The sequence below is a fragment of the Cyclopterus lumpus genome, chromosome 24 (genome assembly GCF_009769545.1).
Source record: "Cyclopterus lumpus isolate fCycLum1 chromosome 24, fCycLum1.pri, whole genome shotgun sequence".
NCBI classification, from domain to species: Eukaryota; Metazoa; Chordata; class Actinopteri; order Perciformes; family Cyclopteridae; genus Cyclopterus; species Cyclopterus lumpus.
This window is the reverse complement of record NC_046989.1, coordinates 1,509,792-1,529,671: the sequence shown is the minus strand read 5'-3', so window position 1 is coordinate 1,529,671 and position 19,880 is coordinate 1,509,792. Positions and strand designations below refer to the sequence as shown.

Here is a 19,880-nt window from a genome sequence, read left to right as displayed (position 1 = left end):
AGGCATGTGAGACTTGGCTGCTGCTCGGCTGCATGTCGGGGGTGATGTCAGCCTTCTGGACTAGTCACTGATCAGAGCTCTGAACCGCCGCGAGGATTAGAAATACAAATAGAGACCTGCCTCGTCTCAGGAATATGTTGTTATTTGGACGGTTGAAGGAATATTTCATATGTTTTGGTGCAATAGAAGAATCGATGGGACATTTAGCTGGACAACTGGGAACAGAACAAGTGCGTCCGAAGTGAAGCGAGCTGCTCTTCCTCTTCAGGAACACTGAAGATGTCTCACAGCTCAACACTTCCACTGGTTCTGTGAGCCCGTCGTGGCATTCAAGCCTCGCCTGTACGTTCCACTGGCTGCTTGGTCCACTGACATCAGGCCTTTCCCACAGAATCATAGAAGAAGAACGACTTTACATGCAACCGGGTCCAGAAGAGTCGTTCTTCATCGTATGAAACAGTGGATTATTGAAGTGGTTCCTCATCTTGGCGTCCTCGTGCCTCTGAGGACTCTGCAGCACCGATGACCCACTGCCCCGCGTCCCCCTTGATGGTGAGTTCCACCGAGTCCTTGTTACTGAGCGCCACGCCTCCACCATGTCGACCATGTCGTCTGAGGAGCTGCTGACTGCACGAGGCCTTCTTGAATTAGATGTGATATTAATCTGGATGAGTCCACGTTCACATCATTACGATGATATTTACTTGTGCTTTGATCTCAAGAGGTTTGGATACGACGCACGAACGGATCATTACAACCAAATCAAACTTTTACATTTTATTTTTGCATTCAAACAAACTCAAAAACCAGAAGTGAAACTGATGTTAGTGGAGAGGTCAATAAAACCATATAAATACAAGGAAAGGAACATAAACTAAAGTAGTGCAGCACCAATCATGTGACAATAATAATATAGAAAAGTTACTGAAAGAGGACGGAGCAACATGTTTCTGGGAATTATTGTTTATGGGTATTCCGTTTGACTACCAAGTTAATCTTATTGTAATTAGCAGTTTCCAAATTATAAATAATGTTCACGTCAACATCCAAGTCGAGAAAGCTCAAAAGTATCCAACTTAAATAAATAGAGCCTGAAAATGATCATAAATATGGAGTCAGCTGAAATCTTCTGATAGTTACGCTTAAACTTAAAGGACAAAGTAATATTTTATGTATAATCAATGAATCATTGTCATAAATAATACGCACATCTTCCACCAAATATGGCCGCCTCCGGAAGCTAAATTATATTTGATGGCTCGTGTTGATATGACGTAACATCCCTATTTTACATCTTAACCGTCAACAAAGCCGACATGACAGACGTCACCTTCGCTTATAATCATGATGCAGCTTCATGTTGTCAAACAAGAGAAAACTATTATCCCACAATGAGCTGTATATTAAGTGAGGACTCTTATCTTTTCAATATTAGCGTACACAAAAAGCCAGAAACATAACCCAGAGGGTGTTTAGTGGCCGCTGTGGAGTTCCTGCCTCACATTATTATTATTATTATTATTATTATTATTATTATTATTATTATTATCTCATAGCTCCTCTTTGTTTACAGCGCAGGAGCTGCAGCCGCCAAGGAAAACGGAGGTCCAGGCATCTGTGGGATTGCTGATGGACCACAAAGTGATAGCCCCCCCCCCCTTGTTGTTGGACTCTGAACATAGACAAGTTGGGGGGAGACCCTAAAAATACCCCTGAATAAAACTTGACCAAACAAACAGCTGCGTCTGCTCACAAATAGAGGCTGTAATGTGGATGATTGACAGCTAAACCCGATCAGATGGATGGACCACTAACTGGGCCAGTGCCGTTCTAATGACCGCCAGCGTAAACTGGTCAAACTGGTCAAACTGAGCAGCTGTTCTGTACGTAAACAAGCTGAAGCCCTCCGTGCTAATATTAGAGAAGACGTAACCCGCTGCATTAGCGTTAGCATACCAGGTGTCGGGCGGCCTTACTCTCGAGCAGCGAGGCTTTGAGCTGAAATCTCATCAGCTCTCCAGGTATTGGACGAAAGAGAAATTTGACTCCAGTAAAAAATAATTAAAAAAAAAAAAAAAAGTTATAGGGACCATAAATACTCGTCTCCTTCCAGTCGTTATTTATGCTCAGCGGGGGAGCCACATGAAAATCACACTTCTCCGCTTTAATGTAGAGTTTGTTCTCCAGTAGCCGCTGGAGAACCTGCCTCACATGGCTGATGTGTTCCAGGAGAAGCTCAAGATGTCATCTAAATAATCCAAACAGATCGGTTCAGGACATCACGAAGGACATCATTGATCAGAGTTTGGAAGACTGCGGGGGCATTAGTAATTAGTAATCAGTGCATTCTGATCTGGGGGGCAATACAGGAAGTAGTCTCGCTCATCAGTATCCCCACCTCTACTGACCAGCCAGACAGGAGGCCAGAAAATGACCAGTTTGGCCAGAATAAATACACAATCCAGCTATGATGCTACGGCGCCGCTCCTCTGATAAAGGCGCGTTCTGCCCAGCAGCATGGGTTCCTCTGATAAAGGCGCGTTCTGCCCAGCAGCATGGGTTCCTCTGATAAAGGCGCGTTCTGCCCAGCAGCATGGGTTCCTCTGATAAAGGCGCGTTCTGCCCAGCAGCATGGGTTCCTCTGATAAAGGCGCGTTCTGCCCAGCAGCATGGGTTCCTCTGCTGAAGGCGCGTTCTGACCAGCTGCATGGGTTCCTCTGATAAAGGCGCGTTCTGCCCAGCAGCATGGGTTCCTCTGATAAAGGCGCGTTCTGACCAGCAGCATGGGTTCCTCTGATAAAGGCGCGTTCTGCCCAGCAGCATGGGTTCCTCTGCTGAAGGCGCGTTCTGCCCAGCAGCATGGGTTCCTCTGCTAAAGGCGCGTTCTGACCAGCAGCATGGGTTCCTCTGCTAAAGGCGCGTTCTGCCCAGCAGCATGGGTTCCTCTGATAAAGGCGCGTTCTGCCCAGCAGCATGGGTTCCTCTGATAAAGGCGCGTTCTGCCCAGCAGCATGGGTTCCTCTGCTAAAGGCGCGTTCTGCCCAGCAGCATGGGTTCCTCTGATAAAGGCGCGTTCTGCCCAGCAGCATGGGTTCCTCTGCTGAAGGCGCGTTCTGCCCAGCAGCATGGGTTCCTCTGATAAAGGCGCGTTCTGCCCAGCAGCATGGGTTCCTCTGCTGAAGGCGCGTTCTGCCCAGCAGCATGGGTTCCTCTGCTAAAGGCGCGTTCTGACCAGCAGCATGGGTTCCTCTGCTAAAGGCGCGTTCTGCCCAGCAGCATGGGTTCCTCTGCTGAAGGCGCGTTCTGACCAGCAGCATGGGTTCCTCTGCTAAAGGCGCGTTCTGCCCAGCAGCATGGGTTCCTCTGCTAAAGGCGCGTTCTGCCCAGCAGCATGAGTTCCTCTGCTAAAGGCGCGTTCTGCCCAGCAGCATGGGTTCCTCTGCTAAAGGCGCGTTCTGCCCAGCAGCATGGGTTCCTCTGCTGAAGGCGCGTTCTGACCAGCAGCATGGGTTCCTCTGCTGAAGGCGTGTTCTGCCCAGCAGCATGGGTTCCTCTGCTAAAGGCGCATTCTGACCAACAGCATGGGTTCCTCTGCTAAAGGCGAGTTCTGCCCAGCAGCATGGGTTCCTCTGCTAAAGGCGCGTTCTGACCAGCAGCATGGGTTCCTCTGCTAAAGGCGCGTTCTGCCCAGCAGCATGGGTTCCTCTGATAAAGGCGCGTTCTGCCCAGCAGCATGGGTTCCTCTGCTGAAGGCACGTTCTGCCCAGCAGCATGGGTTCCTCTGATAAAGGCGCGTTCTGCCCAGCAGCATGGGTTCCTCTGATAAAGGCGCGTTCTGACCAGCAGCATGGGTTCCTCTGATAAAGGCGCGTTCTGCCCAGCAGCATGGGTTCCTCTGCTGAAGGCGCGTTCTGCCCAGCAGCATGGGTTCCTCTGCTAAAGGCGCGTTCTGACCAGCAGCATGGGTTCCTCTGCTAAAGGCGCGTTCTGCCCAGCAGCATGGGTTCCTCTGATAAAGGCGCGTTCTGCCCAGCAGCATGGGTTCCTCTGATAAAGGCGCGTTCTGCCCAGCAGCATGGGTTCCTCTGCTGAAGGCGCGTTCTGCCCAGCAGCATGGGTTCCTCTGATAAAGGCGCGTTCTGCCCAGCAGCATGGGTTCCTCTGCTGAAGGCGCGTTCTGCCCAGCAGCATGGGTTCCTCTGCTAAAGGCGCGTTCTGACCAGCAGCATGGGTTCCTCTGCTAAAGGCGCGTTCTGCCCAGCAGCATGGGTTCCTCTGCTGAAGGCGCGTTCTGACCAGCAGCATGGGTTCCTCTGCTAAAGGCGCGTTCTGACCAGCAGCATGGGTTCCTCTGATAAAGGCGCGTTCTGCCCAGCAGCATGGGTTCCTCTGCTGAAGGCGCGTTCTGCCCAGCAGCATGAGTTCCTCTGCTAAAGGCGCGTTCTGCCCAGCAGCATGGGTTCCTCTGATAAAGGCGCGTTCTGCCCAGCAGCATGGGTTCCTCTGCTGAAGGCGCGTTCTGCCCAGCAGCATGGGTTCCTCTGCTGAAGGCGCGTTCTGCCCAGCAGCATGGGTTCCTCTGCTGAAGGCGCGTTCTGACCAGCAGCATGGGTTCCTCTGCTAAAGGCGCGTTCTGCCCAGCAGCATGGGTTCCTCTGCTGAAGGCGCGTTCTGCCCAGCAAAATGGGTTCCTCTGCTAAAGGCGCGTTCTGCCCAGCAGCATGGGTTCCTCTGCTGAAGGCGCGTTCTGCCCAGCAGCATGGGTTCCTCTGCTGAAGGCTTGTTCTGCCCAGCAGCATGGGTTCCTCTGCTAAAGGCGCGTTCTGCCCAGCAGCATGGGTTCCTCTGCTGAAGGCGCGTTCTGACCAGCAGCATGGGTTCCTCTGCTGAAGGCGTGTTCTGCCCAGCAGCATGGGTTCCTCTGCTAAAGGCGCATTCTGACCAACAGCATGGGTTCCTCTGCTAAAGGCGAGTTCTGCCCAGCAGCATGGGTTCCTCTGCTAAAGGCGCGTTCTGAACAGCAGCATGGGTTCCTCTGATAAAGGCGCGTTCTGCCCAGCAGCATGGGTTCCTCTGCTGAAGGCGCGTTCTGCCCAGCAGCATGGGTTCCTCTGCTAAAGGCGCGTTCTGACCAGCAGCATGGGTTCCTCTGCTAAAGGCGCGTTCTGCCCAGCAGCATGGGTTCCTCTGCTGAAGGCGCGTTCTGACCAGCAGCATGGGTTCCTCTGCTAAAGGCGCGTTCTGACCAGCAGCATGGGTTCCTCTGATAAAGGCGCGTTCTGCCCAGCAGCATGGGTTCCTCTGCTGAAGGCGCGTTCTGCCCAGCAGCACGGGTTCCTCTGCTAAAGGCACGTTCTGCCCAGCAGCATGAGTTCCTCTGCTAAAGGCGCGTTCTGACCAGCAGCATGGGTTCCTCTGCTAAAGGCGCGTTCTGACCAGCAGCATGGGTTCCTCTGATAAAGGCGCGTTCTGCCCAGCAGCATGGGTTCCTCTGCTGAAGGCGCGTTCTGCCCAGCAGCACGGGTTCCTCTGCTAAAGGCGCGTTCTGCCCAGCAGCATGGGTTCCTCTGCTAAAGGCGCGTTCTGCCCAGCAGCATGGGTTCCTCTGCTAAAGGCGCGTTCTGACCAGCAGCATGGGTTCCTCTGCTAAAGGCGCGTTCTGCCCAGCAGCATGGGTTCCTCTGCTAAAGGCACGTTCTGCCCAGCAGCATGGGTTCCTCTGCTGAAGGCGCGTTCTGCCCAGCAGCATGGGTTCCTCTGCTGAAGGCGCGTTCTGCCCAGCAGCATGGGTTCCTCTGCTGAAGGCGCGTTCTGACCAGCAGCATGGGTTCCTCTGCTAAAGGCGCGTTCTGCCCAGCAGCATGGGTTCCTCTGCTAAAGGCGCGTTCTGCCCAGCAGCATGGGTTCCTCTGCTGAAGGCGCGTTCTGACCAGCAGGTGTGGGGAGGCGGAAAGCCAGGAGGGGTCTGGGAACTTGAAACAGGACTGTGGCTGGTCCTCATGGACGGAAGGGGGTGGTAAACTAAAAGGGCGGCTAGGTCTCTCCTTCCTAAACTCATTAAGGCGACCCTCAGAGTCATCCCTCACTACTCGTTCTGTCACATTCCGGGTTTTTGCGTCTCGTTTCCTGTTTTATTTTGAAGTCCTTGTCTCTCGTGTCCTCTGTTTCCCTGCACTTCCTGTCCCTGTGATTGTCCTGTGTCTAATCACCTGCACATTCCCTGTGTATTTAAACCCTGTTTGTCTTCTGTTCGTAGTGTTTTTGTCCTTAGATGATCTCCCTGCCGAGAGCCTACTTTTTGTGATTCCTCTGTATTTTCCAAAAGGAATAACGTTTCCTTTGTACCGTTGTCGGCATTTGGGTCCTCTCTCTCTCGCGCTCTCTGGCTACAACAGTCGTGACAAGTTCCTCTCTTACAGGGTTTTTAAGCCCTCTGAGGAAGACCTCCTGTAGGGATACGTCGCTCCACCCAGAACCATGTGCAACAAGCAGGCAAGAGGAAATGTCTTTATCGCGAAGGGGGTGATCAAAAACCCTACGCATGTCATCAGAAAAGTCCTGGTATGAGGAGTTAGCTATCGACTGACTCCCATAAACTTGTAGGCCAAGCTAGCGCCCTCCCAGACCCCATAACAAAGGCAATCTTGGCTCTCTCTTTGACATATCAAGAAGGTTGCTGATCAAATACTAGGGCTGATCAAGGTGTTGAGGAGTTGGGGATCTAAGTGACTCCATGTGGTCCCTGAGGAGTTGGTCAACTGAAAGGTTTCTCGTATCGCTGTCTCACTTATCGGCTCCTTTGTTTACACTCCACAGGAGTAAGATGCGATCCAGGAGCTGCACCATGGAGGGTCCCGACGACGGACACATCCAGCCCACCAGAGGTTTCATCAAGCAGGTGGAGGAGAACAAACCGGAGCTCGCAAAGAGGAAGATGAAGGTCCAGCGGGAGGAAAAGGACGGGAGGGCGGCGAAACCTCAGAAACCTGCAGAGAGCAGGAAGCCGGCGGCGGATCTGTCAAAGTCCGACATGCTGCAGCTGCTGGGGATCATGGAAGGAGAAGTTCAGGTACGAACCAGATTCACTTCACAGGGACGTTGATTAGGAGTGGAGTCGTCATGAGCTTGAAGTCTGGTTTGAGACTTCTGTCAGATCCGTCTTCAACAAACCCAGAACTGAATATGACCAAATCTGAACTACCACCGCTGGAGTCCTTTATTCCTCTTTGTAAATCTGTAACTACGAGTTCATCTTCATCACAACCACAATAAATATTCTTATTTCAGTCCAGATTTCTTACTCACTTGTGATACATTTTTCCATCACATTTGTTAATTGTCTTTTTTCAATGCGTCTAATTTGTTGTTTTTTTGTATTTTTGTATATTTACTATTTTCCTGTTTTGTGAGAAAAAATGCAAAAGTGCTTCTTGAATAACATTTTATTTGCAAGGCACTTTAATAAAATGTTGTTTTAATATGATGATACATAATAGTATTGTTATTGTTATTGTTATTTTTAATATTATTATTAGACATCCTTATTATCAGTTTTTACGTGACCTCATCATTTAACGTCATCAACAGGACAAACAACATCAGTATCATAAAGAAATACAAAATAATTATTAATAATTAAAAAATATTTAAAATGTATTATTATATAACAACTATCAATATCATAACATTTTCTATTTTTTAAATCTATGTTTTGTTTTGTTTTTGAGAAATAAAACTGTCAATTTTCTGAGTAATACTAATACATTATTTATATATAATAAATATAGTACTAAAGAAACCTGCAGTGTTTAAAGGTAATTTATTCATCCATAAAACATTGTTATAAAAACTTTCTTTCACACCACAGGAAAAACAAACACACAGTAATCATGAATAAAAACACAACACAGGCTCTGCCGTGTCTCCTCAGGCCAGAGAGGACATCATCGGCCTGCTGAAGTGGGACAGAACCAGACCGGAGGCTCTGGAGGCCCAGTACGCCTCCGCCGTCCCCATCAAAGCCCTTCAGGCGCTGCAGAGAGACGGGCAGCTCACCCTGAGGACCAGCGGCATGGACGACGTGTACGAGAAACCCATGACCGAGGTCAGAGGAGGGCAAACGCTCTACAGGGGTCAGAGGTCAGAGGAGGGCAAAGGCTCTACAGGGGTCAGAGGAGGGCAAACGCTCTACAGGGGTCAGAGGTCAGAGGAGGGCAAAGGCTCTACAGGGGTCAGAGGTCAGAGGAGGGCAAAGGCTCTACAGGGGTCAGAGGTTAGAGGAGGGCAAACGCCCTACAGGGGTCAGAGGTCAGAGGAGGGCAAACGCTCTACAGGGGTCAGAGGAGGGCAAACGCTCTACAGGGGTCAGAGGTCAGAGGAGGGCAAGCGCTCTACAGGGGTCATAGGTCAGAGGAGGGCAAACGCTCTACAGGGGTCAGAGGAGGGCAAACGCTCTACAGGGGTCAGAGGAGGGCAAACGCTCTACAGGGGTCAGAGGTCAGAGGAGGGCAAACGCTCTACAGGGGTCAGAGGTCAGAGGAGGGCAAACGCTCTACAGAGGTCAGAGGAGAGCAAACGCTCTACAGGGGTCAGAGGTCAGAGGAGAGCAAACGCTCTACAGGGGTCAGAGGTCAGAGGAGGGCAAACGCTCTACAGGGGTCAGAGGAGGGGTCAGAGGTCAGAGGAGGGAAAACACTCTACAGGGGTCAGAGGTCAGAGGAGAGCAAACGCTCTACAGGGGTCAGAGGTCAGAGGAGAGCAAACGCTCTACAGGGGTCAGAGGTCAGAGGAGGGCAAACGCTCTACAGGGGTCAGAGGTCAGAGGAGGGCAAACGCTCTACAGGGGTCAGAGGTCAGAGGAGAGCAAACGCTCTACAGGGGTCAGAGGTCAGAGGAGAGCAAACGCTCTACAGGGGTCAGAGGTCAGAGGAGGGCAAACGCTCTACAGGGGTCAGAGGTCAGAGGAGGGAAAACACTCTACAGGGGTCAGAGGTCAGAGGAGAGCAAACGCTCTACAGGGGTCAGAGGTCAGAGGAGAGCAAACGCTCTACAGGGGTCAGAGGTCAGAGGAGGGCAAACGCTCTACAGGGGTCAGAGGAGGGAAAACACTCTACAGGGGTCAGAGGTCAGAGGAGGGAAAACGCTCTACAGGGGTCAGAGGTCAGAGGATAGCAAACGCTCTACAGGGGTCAGAGGTCAGAGGAGAGCAAACGCTCTACAGAGGTCAGAGGAGAGCAAACGCTCTACAGGGGTCAGAGGTCAGAGGTGGGCAAACGCTCTTCAGAGGTCAGAGGAGGGAAAACACTCTTCAGAGGTCAGAGGTCAAAGTTTGTTGTCACACAAATCGTGGCTCATGGTTTTCTTTGGGGGCGTTGTGGCCTGAGCTGCTGTTGACCCCCCCCCCCCCCCCCCCCCCCCTTCCAGCTGGATCGTCTGGAGGTCAAACAGAAGGAGACGTACCGGCGGATGTTGGAACAGCTGCTGCTGGCGGAGAAAAGCCACCGCCGCACCATCACGGAGCTGGACAGCGAGAAGCGTAACCACGGCAACTTCATGAACAAGAGCGACGACTTCACCAACCTGCTGGAGCAGGAGAGGGAAAGGTGAGGCCCGTGGTCCCAGTCCAGGTCTCATCCTGGGGGAAAAAGGACGATTCACGGTGTGTTACAGAACTCATCGGCTCATTGGTAATGAGCCATTCAGCACGCGGCTCTCGGCTCCTATTGGTTCCCACTGAAGACACAAATATAGAGTTTCATTTGCAATTTCCTTCAACCGCTTGTTACTGTAGTTGTATTCAAGACAGGAGGGAATAGGGACTACTTTCAGCGGCGCATTGATCCACATCAAAAGACAGGAGGGAATAGGGACTACTTTCAGCGGCGCATTGATCCACATCAAAAGACCTCCGTCTTTCTTTCCTTCATACAGCTTCCCTAAAAGGTATTTGTTGGTATCCAGAAACCTGTTGACATCAAGTCCTCCATGATGTTTCTGCTTCTTCTCCTCTTCTCCTCCTCTTCTTCTCCTCTTCTTCTTCTTTTCTCCTCCTCTTCTCCTCCTCTTCTTCTTCTCTTCCAGCTTCACTAACAGGAAGTGGACTCATGGAGTCAATCAGCTGTGTTCAGAGAATGATGCTAGAAGCTGAAGGACATCAACATGTCACACATGTTTTAACACAAACACGCTCCATTCAGAATAAGAATATCGACCACGTGGGAGGAGCTGATGAGTAAAACCCTCGACTCCGGCGCCATGCTTCTTCTTCTGCAGGTCCGGAAGCGGCTGCTGAGGTTCTGAGAACACACACAGCGGTACCATCCCTCACTGTGGGGGGGGGACACGCACATTCCTGTTGTTGAAATACGTGCACATCCTGCAGGTGCAGGTGTTGTCTGGTAGAAAGGCATCAGATTAGAAGCAGAGCATCAGGAGTTTGATGGTTCTGATGTAAAGAGATGACGAGTCGTGTCTCATCAAGCCATCGAATGCGGGCAGCGTGACGTCTGAACTTCTTCAGAAGCTTACACCATCTTTCACATTATATTATATTATTTAGCTTTTTCAAAAATGGGTGCAGTCGTGCAGAAGAGAGTCTCTGGTCCTCCTGCAGCTTCTAAAAGACAAGACCAGGATCTGGGCTGCATTCTAAACCAGATGATGATTTTGTGTCTCTTTGTAGTCATTTTGTGTCTCTTTGTAGTCATTTCGTGTCTCTTTGTAGTCATTTTATGTCTCTTTGTAGTAATTTTGCGGTCTCTTTGTAGTCATTTTGTGTCTCTTTGTAGTCATTTCGCGTTTCTTTGTAGTCATTTCGTGTCTCTTTGTAGTCATTTTGTGTCTCTTTGTAGTCATTTTGTGTCTCTTTGTAGTCATTTTGTGTCTCTTTGAAGTCATTTTGCGTCTCTTTGTAGTCATTTCGTGTCTCTTTGAAGTAATTTTGTGTCTCTTTGTGGTGATTTTGTGTCTCTTTGTAGTCATTTTGTGTCTCTTTGTAGTCATTTCGTGTCTCGAGTCTCTTTGTAGTCATTTCGTGTCTCTTTCTAGTCATTTCGTGTCTCTTTCTAGTCATTTTGTGTCTCTTTGTAGTCATTTCGTGTCTCGTGTCTCTTTGTAGTCATTTTGCGTCTCTTTCTAGTCATTTTGTGTCTCTTTGTAGTCATTTTGTGTCTCTTTGAAGTCATTTTGCGTCTCTTTGTAGTCATTTCGTGTCTCTTTGAAGTCATTTTGCGTCTCTTTGTGGTGATTTTGTGTCTCTTTGTAGTCATTTTGTGTCTCTTTGAAGTCATTTTGCGTCTCTTTGTAGTCATTTCGTGTCTCTTTGAAGTCATTTTGCGTCTCTTTGTGGTGATTTTGTGTCTCTTTGTAGTCATTTCGTGTCTCGAGTCTCTTTGTAGTCATTTTGCGTCTCTTTGTAGTCATTTTGTGTCTCTTTGAAGTCATTTTGCGTCTCTTTGAAGTCATTTTGCGTCTCTTTGTAGTCTTTGACTCAACTTTGTGGCCCATTTGTGTCTTTCCTTTTGGTTTCTCAGCATGCAGCTCCTGCTGGCTTTAATGTGCTGCAGCCAGCTGAGCTCTGATGACACATTCCTGCTGCAGTCAGTGAGCAGATTCCCTGCAGGTGATATCATGAATGAATGAGTCCAGGGTGATGTCACGCCCTGTTTGCATAACAACGTGTTAGAGAGAGAATGCAGATTTAACACATTAACCAGAAGTTGATGCCTGGAACGACATTAGTTTGGCAGGAATTTGGTCATAAACTAAAGTATTAAATAAATTGACATTTTTACCCCATGGAGGCGCTAGATGAGTGAGGGGATTACCAAAAAAAGTAGGCATCCATAGCAGCATCCCTCTGTGTTCAAATCGTCATGGCAATCCATCCATTAGTCGTTGAGATATTTTAGTCTGGACCAAAGTGGTGGTTTGGTTTCCAAAAGGTTTGTTACTCATAGTTTTTCTGGCCGGCAGTGGGAGAGTTTGATGGGGTGGGAACGTACATTCTGAATGGGTGGAAAAGGGAGTACTGCAATATGTTGTTGCTTTTATCTTTGAGCCTCAATAAAAAAAAGATTTTAAAAGAAAAATATATGAAAATGAAACTTACAATATGGCAAAAGTTGTATTATTCGCTACAGTTTAGAAGCTTTTATCCGGCAAGAGTTTAAACGAGTGCATCAGAAGAAACTGATTTCTCCCCAAAATTGCAGAAAGCCAACAAAAGTGCAAGTATCTAAGCCACAAAACACAAGCAATCAGTGTACAAAGGCTCATATTTATGTATTACATGTATTTGGAGACGTGATGGAAAGCCTCTGCATCTGTAAGCTCTTTGCATCGCTCATATTTGGCTCATTTAGAAGCCTCTGCAATGCAAACCACAGGCCTCCTCTGCTGGCTGAAACTATGACCTCACACACATACAATTCAGCCACTATGGAGAATTTATATCCACGTCCTTTCTCCCTTTTTGCACGATACAGACAGAGGGGATTATAATAAGAAAGGCTGCGCAAAGTCTGGCATTGTCTGCCCAAAACAAAACCTCCGCCTTGCATTGTTGGCCCGCTTCTATGGAAACGCCGCTGGCTGCAAGATGGGGACGGACCGGAGACGGTTGGGTCAAAACCGGACTGCCATTTGTTTTGGGGGGGGGGGAAAGGACGCAGAATGTTTGAGCCTTTTAAAGTGGCTTTGTGTCTTGTGTCGTACCTGCTGCCCAGAGGGAGAATAGAACGGGTAGAAGGAAGAAGAGGAAGAGCGGTCTGAACTCCTCCTCCTCAGTGTCCAACGGGCAGGGCCTCTTTGGACTTGTATGGAGGGGTGGATGACATCACCAGCCAGCAGAGCACAACATCCACCTTTTTTCATTGTCCACCAATGACATTTGGAATGTGACGTGGCTTTAATTCCCCCTCCTTCCTTCCCCCGGTGGCCCGAGAGAAACTCTTTGAAAAAACAGACATGGAACGACCTGCTCGGCATCCCAGCTGGTTGGTAAGTTGAATAAGGTTTCAAGGGGGGAAGATGGTTTTTTTGAGATTGTAAAGATCTTAAACCTGCAGAATATTTGAACCTGTTTGTGTGTCTGAGGTTTTGAGCGTGCATGACTTGTGAAAAGGGGGAACTGCAGCAGACTCTCTCAGACTCTCTCAGACTCCCGCAGAGATCAGTTAAACATCTACCGGCGGGGTGCTGAATTCTCTTGAACTTTGCTGCCTCTTCCTCCTGCTTTATCCTAGAGATGTTCAATGTGTTGGTGCCAGTTTTATGAGCGCATCAAAATGATCATGTCTATGAAGACTTTTGGGGTTAAGATAACATGGTTGTTTATTGTGCAACAGGGTTGTGCAACAAAATGCAATTTTTAGTCCCAGTTTGCTGCATTAGAAAAAGACCAAACAAAGCTGTAGACATGCTGGAGGATGGAGGATGAATCTAGGAGTCTGTCAGCTTGAGGAAAGAAGCCGCTCTGTAGTCTGGTGGTTTGGCAGCTGATACTTCCGTCTCTCTTTCCAGACGGCAGCAGGGGGTCTTGGTGCTCTTTTGCAGGCACCGATATCACTGATGCTCAGTAGATGGGTACCAAGAATGTTCTGGAGGGTTTTAACCCCCCGCTGTAGTGCCAGTTTATTATGTTTCCAGTCAGGATGCTTTCTATTGCTCCTCTGTAAAAGTTCATGTCTTAAAGCTGCATTCTCTCTCCTGACCACCAGGGGGCGACTCCTCTGGTTGTATAGAAGTCTATGCTTCATGTCTTAAAGCTGCATTCTCTCTCCTGACCACCAGGGGGCGACTCCTCTGGTTGTATAGAAGTATATGCTTCATGTGTTAAAGCTGCATTCTCTCTCCTGACCACCAGGAGGCGATTCCTCTGGTTGTATAGAAGTCTATGCTTCATGTGTTAAAGCTGCATTCTCTCTCCTGACCACCAGGGGGAGACTCCTCTGGTTGTATAGAAGTCTATGCTTCATGTGTTAAAGCTGCATTCTTTCTACTGACCACCAGGGGGCGACTCCTCTGGTTGTATAGAAGTCTATGCTTCATGTGTTAAAGCTGCATTCTCTCTCCTGACCACCAGGGGGCGACTCCTCTGGTTGTGTAGAAGTCTATATTTCATGTGTTAAAGCTGCATTCTCTCTCCTGACCACCAGGAGGCGATTCCTCTGGTTGTATAGAAGTCTACGCTTCATGTGTTAAAGCTGCATTCTCTCTCCTGACCACCAGGGGGAGACTCCTCTGGTTGTATAGAATTCTACGCTTCATGTGTTGAAGCTGCATTCTCTCTACTGACCACCAGGGGGCGACTCCTCTGGTTGTAAAGAAGTCTATGCTTCATGTGTTAAAGCTGCATTCTCTCTCCTGACCACCAGGGGGCGACTCCTCTGGTTGCACATTACAGAGTTTTTTACACACTCCATTTAATAACTAATAGGATAAGAACTCTCTCATCTCGGAGCCCATTGATACCCAGATAAATGTAATTCAATCAGAGGTATCAGCGTGTTGACCCAACTCAAGACACCTTTGTATTAATGGAGTCTGTGACCTGCAGCCACAATTCTTCCATTTACTGAACTCAAGACACAAAAGGGTAACAAAGCCTCAATCTGCCTCTTTTTTAATTTCTTTTGTTGCCTTTCAAAGGCTGATTTTATTCTGTCTTCCAATCCAGGATCAGGTGCTTAAGATAAGATAGAACTTTATTAATCCCAAAGCACATTATTGTGCCAGACAACTGAATAATAGCAACAAACTATATAATACAAATATAAACATGTATAAACAATAGAATAACAATTATACAAGTGTAAAGAAATAAAATACAACACAATAGCAATAAGAGTGAGGTCAATAAATAGAGATGTGCACCATCTGATACAGGAAAAGAAAAAGTAACTGGGTGGTTATTTTTGGTCACAAGATACTGTCAAACATTTTCACACAAATACAAAATGAATTCAGAATTTGTGTCATCGGTTGTAATTCCCTCTGTTTGCGCTCTTAGACTCAAAAGGCTGCTGGAGCAGGAGAAGGTCTACCAGGCTCGTAAGGACAGGGACCACAGCAGGAGGCTGGAGAAGGTCAGAGCGGAGCTGGTCAAGCTCAAGTCCTTCGCCCTGATGTTGGTGGACGAGCGGCAGCTGCATATCGAGCAGATCGACCAGCAGAGCCAGAAGGTCCAGGACCTCGCTCTCAAGCTGCAGGAGAAAGAGCAGCGCTTGGTGGCGGTCACCGACACCGCCAAGGAGGACGGCCAGAAGGTCCTCGCGCTGGAGGCCGAGCTGGAGCATAGAGCGGCCAGGTTTGCCCAGGAACAAGAGGAGATGACGGCCAAACTGGCCCACGAAGAGTCCCAGAGCCGACAGCTCAGGCTGAAGATGGCCGGATTGGCGCACAAGATTGAAGAGCTGGAGGAGAGCAACAAGGCGCTTCAGAAGTCAGAGGAAGACCTGCAGGAGCTGAGGGAGAAGATCAGCAAAGGGGAGTGCGGGGATTCGTCTCTCATGACCGAGCTGGAGAATCTGCAGAAGAGAGTGCTGGAGATGGAGGGCAAGGATGAGGAAATAACCAAAGCAGAGACTCAGTGCAGGGAGCTGAGGAAAAGGCTGCAGGGTGAGGAGACCCACAGCAAGGAGCTGAGGCTGGAGGTGGACAAACTGCAGAAGAGGATGGTTGCGCTAGAGAAACTGGAGGGGGCTTTCAGTCGGAGCAAAACAGAATGCTCTCAGCTCCACACAAACCTGGAGAAAGAGAAACGTGTCGTGAAGGATCTGGCCGGCGAGCTGGAGGCGGTGAAAACTCAGTTAAAGGGACTTGAGTGCTCAGAGACGAAGTTTGAAAAGGCCGAAACGGTCTTCAAAGACGATCTGATGAAGTTGAAGTCCTTCACAGTTATTCTGGTCGACGAAAGGAAAAACATGGCGGAGAGGCTCAAACAGGAAGAACAGAAAAGTGATGATTTGAGTAGGATGTTCAAAGCAGAGCAGGAAAAGGTCACAGAGGTCACGGAGAAGCTGATTGAGGAAAGCAAAAAACTTCTCAAATTCAAATCTGAAATGGAGGTCAGAGTCACAAACCTCGTGAAAGAGAAAGATGAGTCAAAAAATAAACTTCTGAGTGAAGAGGAAAAGTGTAGGAAGCTGAATACCAAGTTAGGTGGTATGAAAATAAGAATCGATGGACTTGAGGAGACTGAGAGGGAAATACAGAGGAAGTGGTCCATCAAGGACAATAATCCAGATGAAGACAACAAAGTCAAAGAGTTTGCGCTAGAAATTGAAAGACTTAAGAGCCGGCTCAAACAGCTCGAGGTGGTAGAAGGAGACTTAATGAAAACAGAGGATGAGTACGATCTACTGGAGAAGAAATTCAGAATGGAGCAGGACAAAGCGAACACCCTCTCGAAGCAGCTGGAAGAAATGAAAAGTCAGATCGCCAGAAACAAAGCCATCGAGAAAGGCGAGGTCACGTGTCCTGAGGCTGAGCTCAGGATTCGCTGCAAGATGGAGGAGGCCAAAACTAGAGAGCTGCAGGCGGACGTCCAGGCCCTGAAGGAGAAGATCCACCAACTGATGAACAAGGAGGACCAGCTCTCCCAGCTGCAGGCGGATTACTCCGTCCTCCAGCAGAGGTTCATGCAGGAAGAAGAGAAGAAGATGAGCCTGAGCCATGACTTCGCCAACCTTACGAAGGAGATGGAAGCCACCAAGCGGTACAGTCGCGCCTTGAGACCCAGCATGAACGGTAAGCGGATGCTCAGTGTCCCGGTGACCTCCACCGCAGTGCAGACGGATGCGATGGCGAGCGAATCGGCTGAGGACGAGACGGCGGCGGGCTTCATCCGGAAGTCAGTCCTCGAGGAAAACCACCTAATGAGCAACCTCAGACAACGGGGTCTTAAAAAGCCGGCGGTTCTTGAGCGATACCCTCCAGCTTCGGCAGAACTGGGCGCAAAAAAATCCTGGATACCCTGGATGAAAAAGAAGGAGGCCATTACGCTTACTCAGACCGCTCCCGACAAGACCAGTCGGGTGTCCTTGTTCCATCCGCCGGAGATGACCGGGCCGGGCCAGCCGCTGCACATCCGCGTGACCCCGGATCACGAGAACAGCACCGCCACGTTGGAGATCACCAGCCCTCTGGTCGAGGATTTCTTCTCCAGCACCACCATCATCCCGACTCTCGGTCTTCAGAAACCTCGCATCACAATCGTCCCCGAGCCCACCACCGTGGCCTCGAGGAGCAAAGCCTGTGAGCTGGCGGGAGGTTTCGATCGAGCCAAATCCCCGGTCACCATTATGGCCATCTCCAGGGCCAAGAGTCCGGATAAACCCGTAGGCCTCCGGTTGCCGGTGTCCATCATCACGGTCAGCACCACCCCTGTGGCCGAAGCGAGCGCGTCGCCCGAGCCTCACGACGTCACCGCGAGCCGCACGGTGATCAAGGTAACCCCGGAGAAGCAACCGACGCCGTACAGGAAGTACAACGGCAACATCATCACGACAGAGGACAACAAGATCCACATCCACTTGGGTCCGCAGTTCAAGAGGCCCTCCGAGGGGTGCGGCGGTGCGCTGTTGACGCTCAGGAGCTCCGAAAGCAGCAAGGAAGCGTCGACGGGAACGGTGCTACGCTCGCCGCACCAAACCTCGACCGGGAAGACGACTCAGAGCAAAATGACGAGCAGCATAACGATCACACCGATCACCTCGGCGTCCGCCAGGCCGACGCAGTCAGTGGTGAGCGCTTCGGAGACCATTACGTCCTCCATCTTTACTTCTTCCTGCATATTTTTGTGATTTCACCAACCTAAAAGACGACTCCACGTTGTCTGATCTTACGTTGCAGTTGCTTCTGAAATGATTCCTAGATAGCGCTCTCTCCAGGTATAAAGCATACATCATAGACATCTCACTGGTATGAACCAACACACCCCAGAGAGACAGAGGCCTTTCTGAGGCTCTTCTACTGATGAATTACCCAACTGACAAATTGACTCCTTTTAACCGAACACGGGCAAGAAGTTAGAAACCTTGTTCAAAACTGTCAGAATTTATCAGAATTATGTTAATTACTCGCTAAGAGGGTTAACCCTTGTGTGAATGGAGCCAGTAAGCTTTGATTTGTCAACAAATTACCTCAGTTTAGTCCTGGTCCTCTATGACCTCAGTTTAGCCCTGGTCCTCTATGACCTCAGTTTAGTTCTGGTCCTCTACATACCTCGGTGTAGTCCTGGTCCTCTATAGACCTCAGTGTAGTCTTGGTCCTCTTTAGACCTCAGTGTAGTCCTGGTCCTCTATAGACATCAGTGTAGTCCTGGTCCCCTATAGACCTCAGTGTAGTCCTAGTCCTCTATAGACCTCAGTTTAGTCCTGGTCCTCTATAGACCTCAGTTTAGTCCTGGTCCTCTATAGACCTCAGTTTAGTCCTGGTCCCCTATAGACCTCAGTGTAGTCCTAGTCCTCTATAGACCTCAGTTTAGTCCTGGTCCTCTATAGACCTCAGTGTAGTCCTGGTCCCCTATAGACCTCAGTTTAGTCCTGGTCCTCTATAGACCTCAGTGTAGTCCTGGTCCTCTATAGACATCAGTGTAGTCCTGGTCCCCTATAGACCTCAGTGTAGTCCTAGTCCTCTATAGACCTCAGTTTAGTCCTGGTCCTCTATAGACCTCAGTTTAGTCCTGGTCCTCTATAGACCTCAGTTTAGTCCTGGTCCTCTATATGACCTCCATCAGTAAACGGACCACCAGAGAGAAGGTGGTCTGGTTCTATAGAGTTCTTCTTAAAGCTCCTCTTCGGAGCCACCGGGTCGGGTTCAGGTGAAACCAGATGACATCATGCAGGTTCACCAGAACCTCCTTCAGCTCAGACTCCAGCGGGGCCTCCATCAGAGACCAGTCCACCGTGGAAGGACCCAGATCCGGCTCCCCCTGCAGCCTGTTATGTTTTCACAAGTCGTCGTTGAGGCCTGAGATGAATTGTGATATTGTGACTCACCTTAATCTCTGCTTCAACATCACATCGTCTGGAGAGTCTCTGTGATCCAAACCCTTTGTTGTTGTTGTTGTTTTCCAGCCGGGGTCGGACGTGCAGTCCGCTCGGACCGCCGCCACGCGGATCCCGGTGTCAAGAGGTACGAAGCCGAGCAGCAAGGCGTCCGTGGCCGTTTCCACGGTGACGAGAGCCGAGAGCCACTCGATGAAGATCGAGCTGAGGAGGTCGACGGTGTGCGGCTCGGCCTCCGGGGGCAAGAGCTGAGGGGGGGCAGGGGAGGGGGGGGGGGGGTAGCTCTGAGCTTTATTATCATAACTGACAGTTGTTTTCATAGCGTGTGTTTTTATTTCACCAGCAGCTTTTTGGAGGTTTCCACTGTGAATTTATTTGTGAGGGTCTGAATTCGTTCATCGTTTTCTTTTTGACAGGAACTTAAGTAAAGAAATAAATATATTTATCTCTGAATCTGGCATTGCTTCATAGTGTGTGTGTGTGTGTGTGTGTGTGTGTGTGTGTGTGTGTCAAACAGCAGAGGAATCAGCCAGGAAGCCTCCATAATATTATCCCATGCTGCTAAACAAACTCATAAGAACTCATTTTCACAGCTTATATTTCCATGACCTTTGACCTTCATGATACAGTTAGACTTACGCTCCAGAGGACGTCATAAAAGACGCTTCTTATACAAAACCTCCTGACGCGGAGCCACGGGGACATGGTGCTGTTTTTTTAATGTAATATTTAATGCTGTGAGCACCAAAAACTGAATTTGTCTCGACATACTTTGTCAACACTGCATGAACGCTGTCCAACAAACAAACCCTGGACACACAAATAGCAACGTAGACATAGAAAGTAAAGACATTTTAATACGTTTAAACA

At 49.3% G+C, this 19,880-nt stretch overlaps 1 protein-coding gene across 3 annotated transcripts; it reads left to right on the top strand.

Annotated features, from left to right (window-relative positions):
* On the top strand, positions 1-19,262 carry LOC117727117 (filamin-A-interacting protein 1-like). Of its 3 annotated transcripts, XM_034527192.1 has the most exons (7): positions 1-552; positions 1,574-1,641; positions 6,817-7,069; positions 7,931-8,104; positions 9,424-9,602; positions 15,011-17,744; positions 19,080-19,262. In XM_034527192.1, the coding sequence occupies exons 3-7, from the start codon at positions 6,824-6,826 to the stop codon at positions 19,260-19,262; spliced, it is 3,516 nt and encodes a 1,171-aa protein (XP_034383083.1). In that variant the 5' UTR covers positions 1-552; positions 1,574-1,641; positions 6,817-6,823. The 3 variants fall into 3 exon arrangements, with proteins under 3 accessions (XP_034383083.1, XP_034383084.1, XP_034383082.1); XM_034527193.1 differs by lacking the exons at positions 1-552; positions 1,574-1,641 and adding an exon at positions 1,661-2,021; XM_034527191.1 differs by lacking the exons at positions 1-552; positions 1,574-1,641 and having other exon boundaries at positions 5,972-7,069.
* Positions 19,263-19,880: the final 618 nt, after the last annotated feature.

Bases quoted from the DNA above. Each gene is read 5' to 3' on its own strand.
- LOC117727117 (XM_034527191.1), top strand. From the start codon at position 6,734: ATGTGGTCCCTGAGGAGTTGGTCAACTGAAAGGTTTCTCGTATCGCTG. The intron at 7,070-7,930 runs GTACGAACCAGA...GTGTCTCCTCAG, and splicing joins TCATGGAAGGAGAAGTTCAG to GCCAGAGAGGACATCATCGG. The intron at 9,603-15,010 runs GTGAGGCCCGTG...TTGCGCTCTTAG, and splicing joins CTGGAGCAGGAGAGGGAAAG to ACTCAAAAGGCTGCTGGAGC.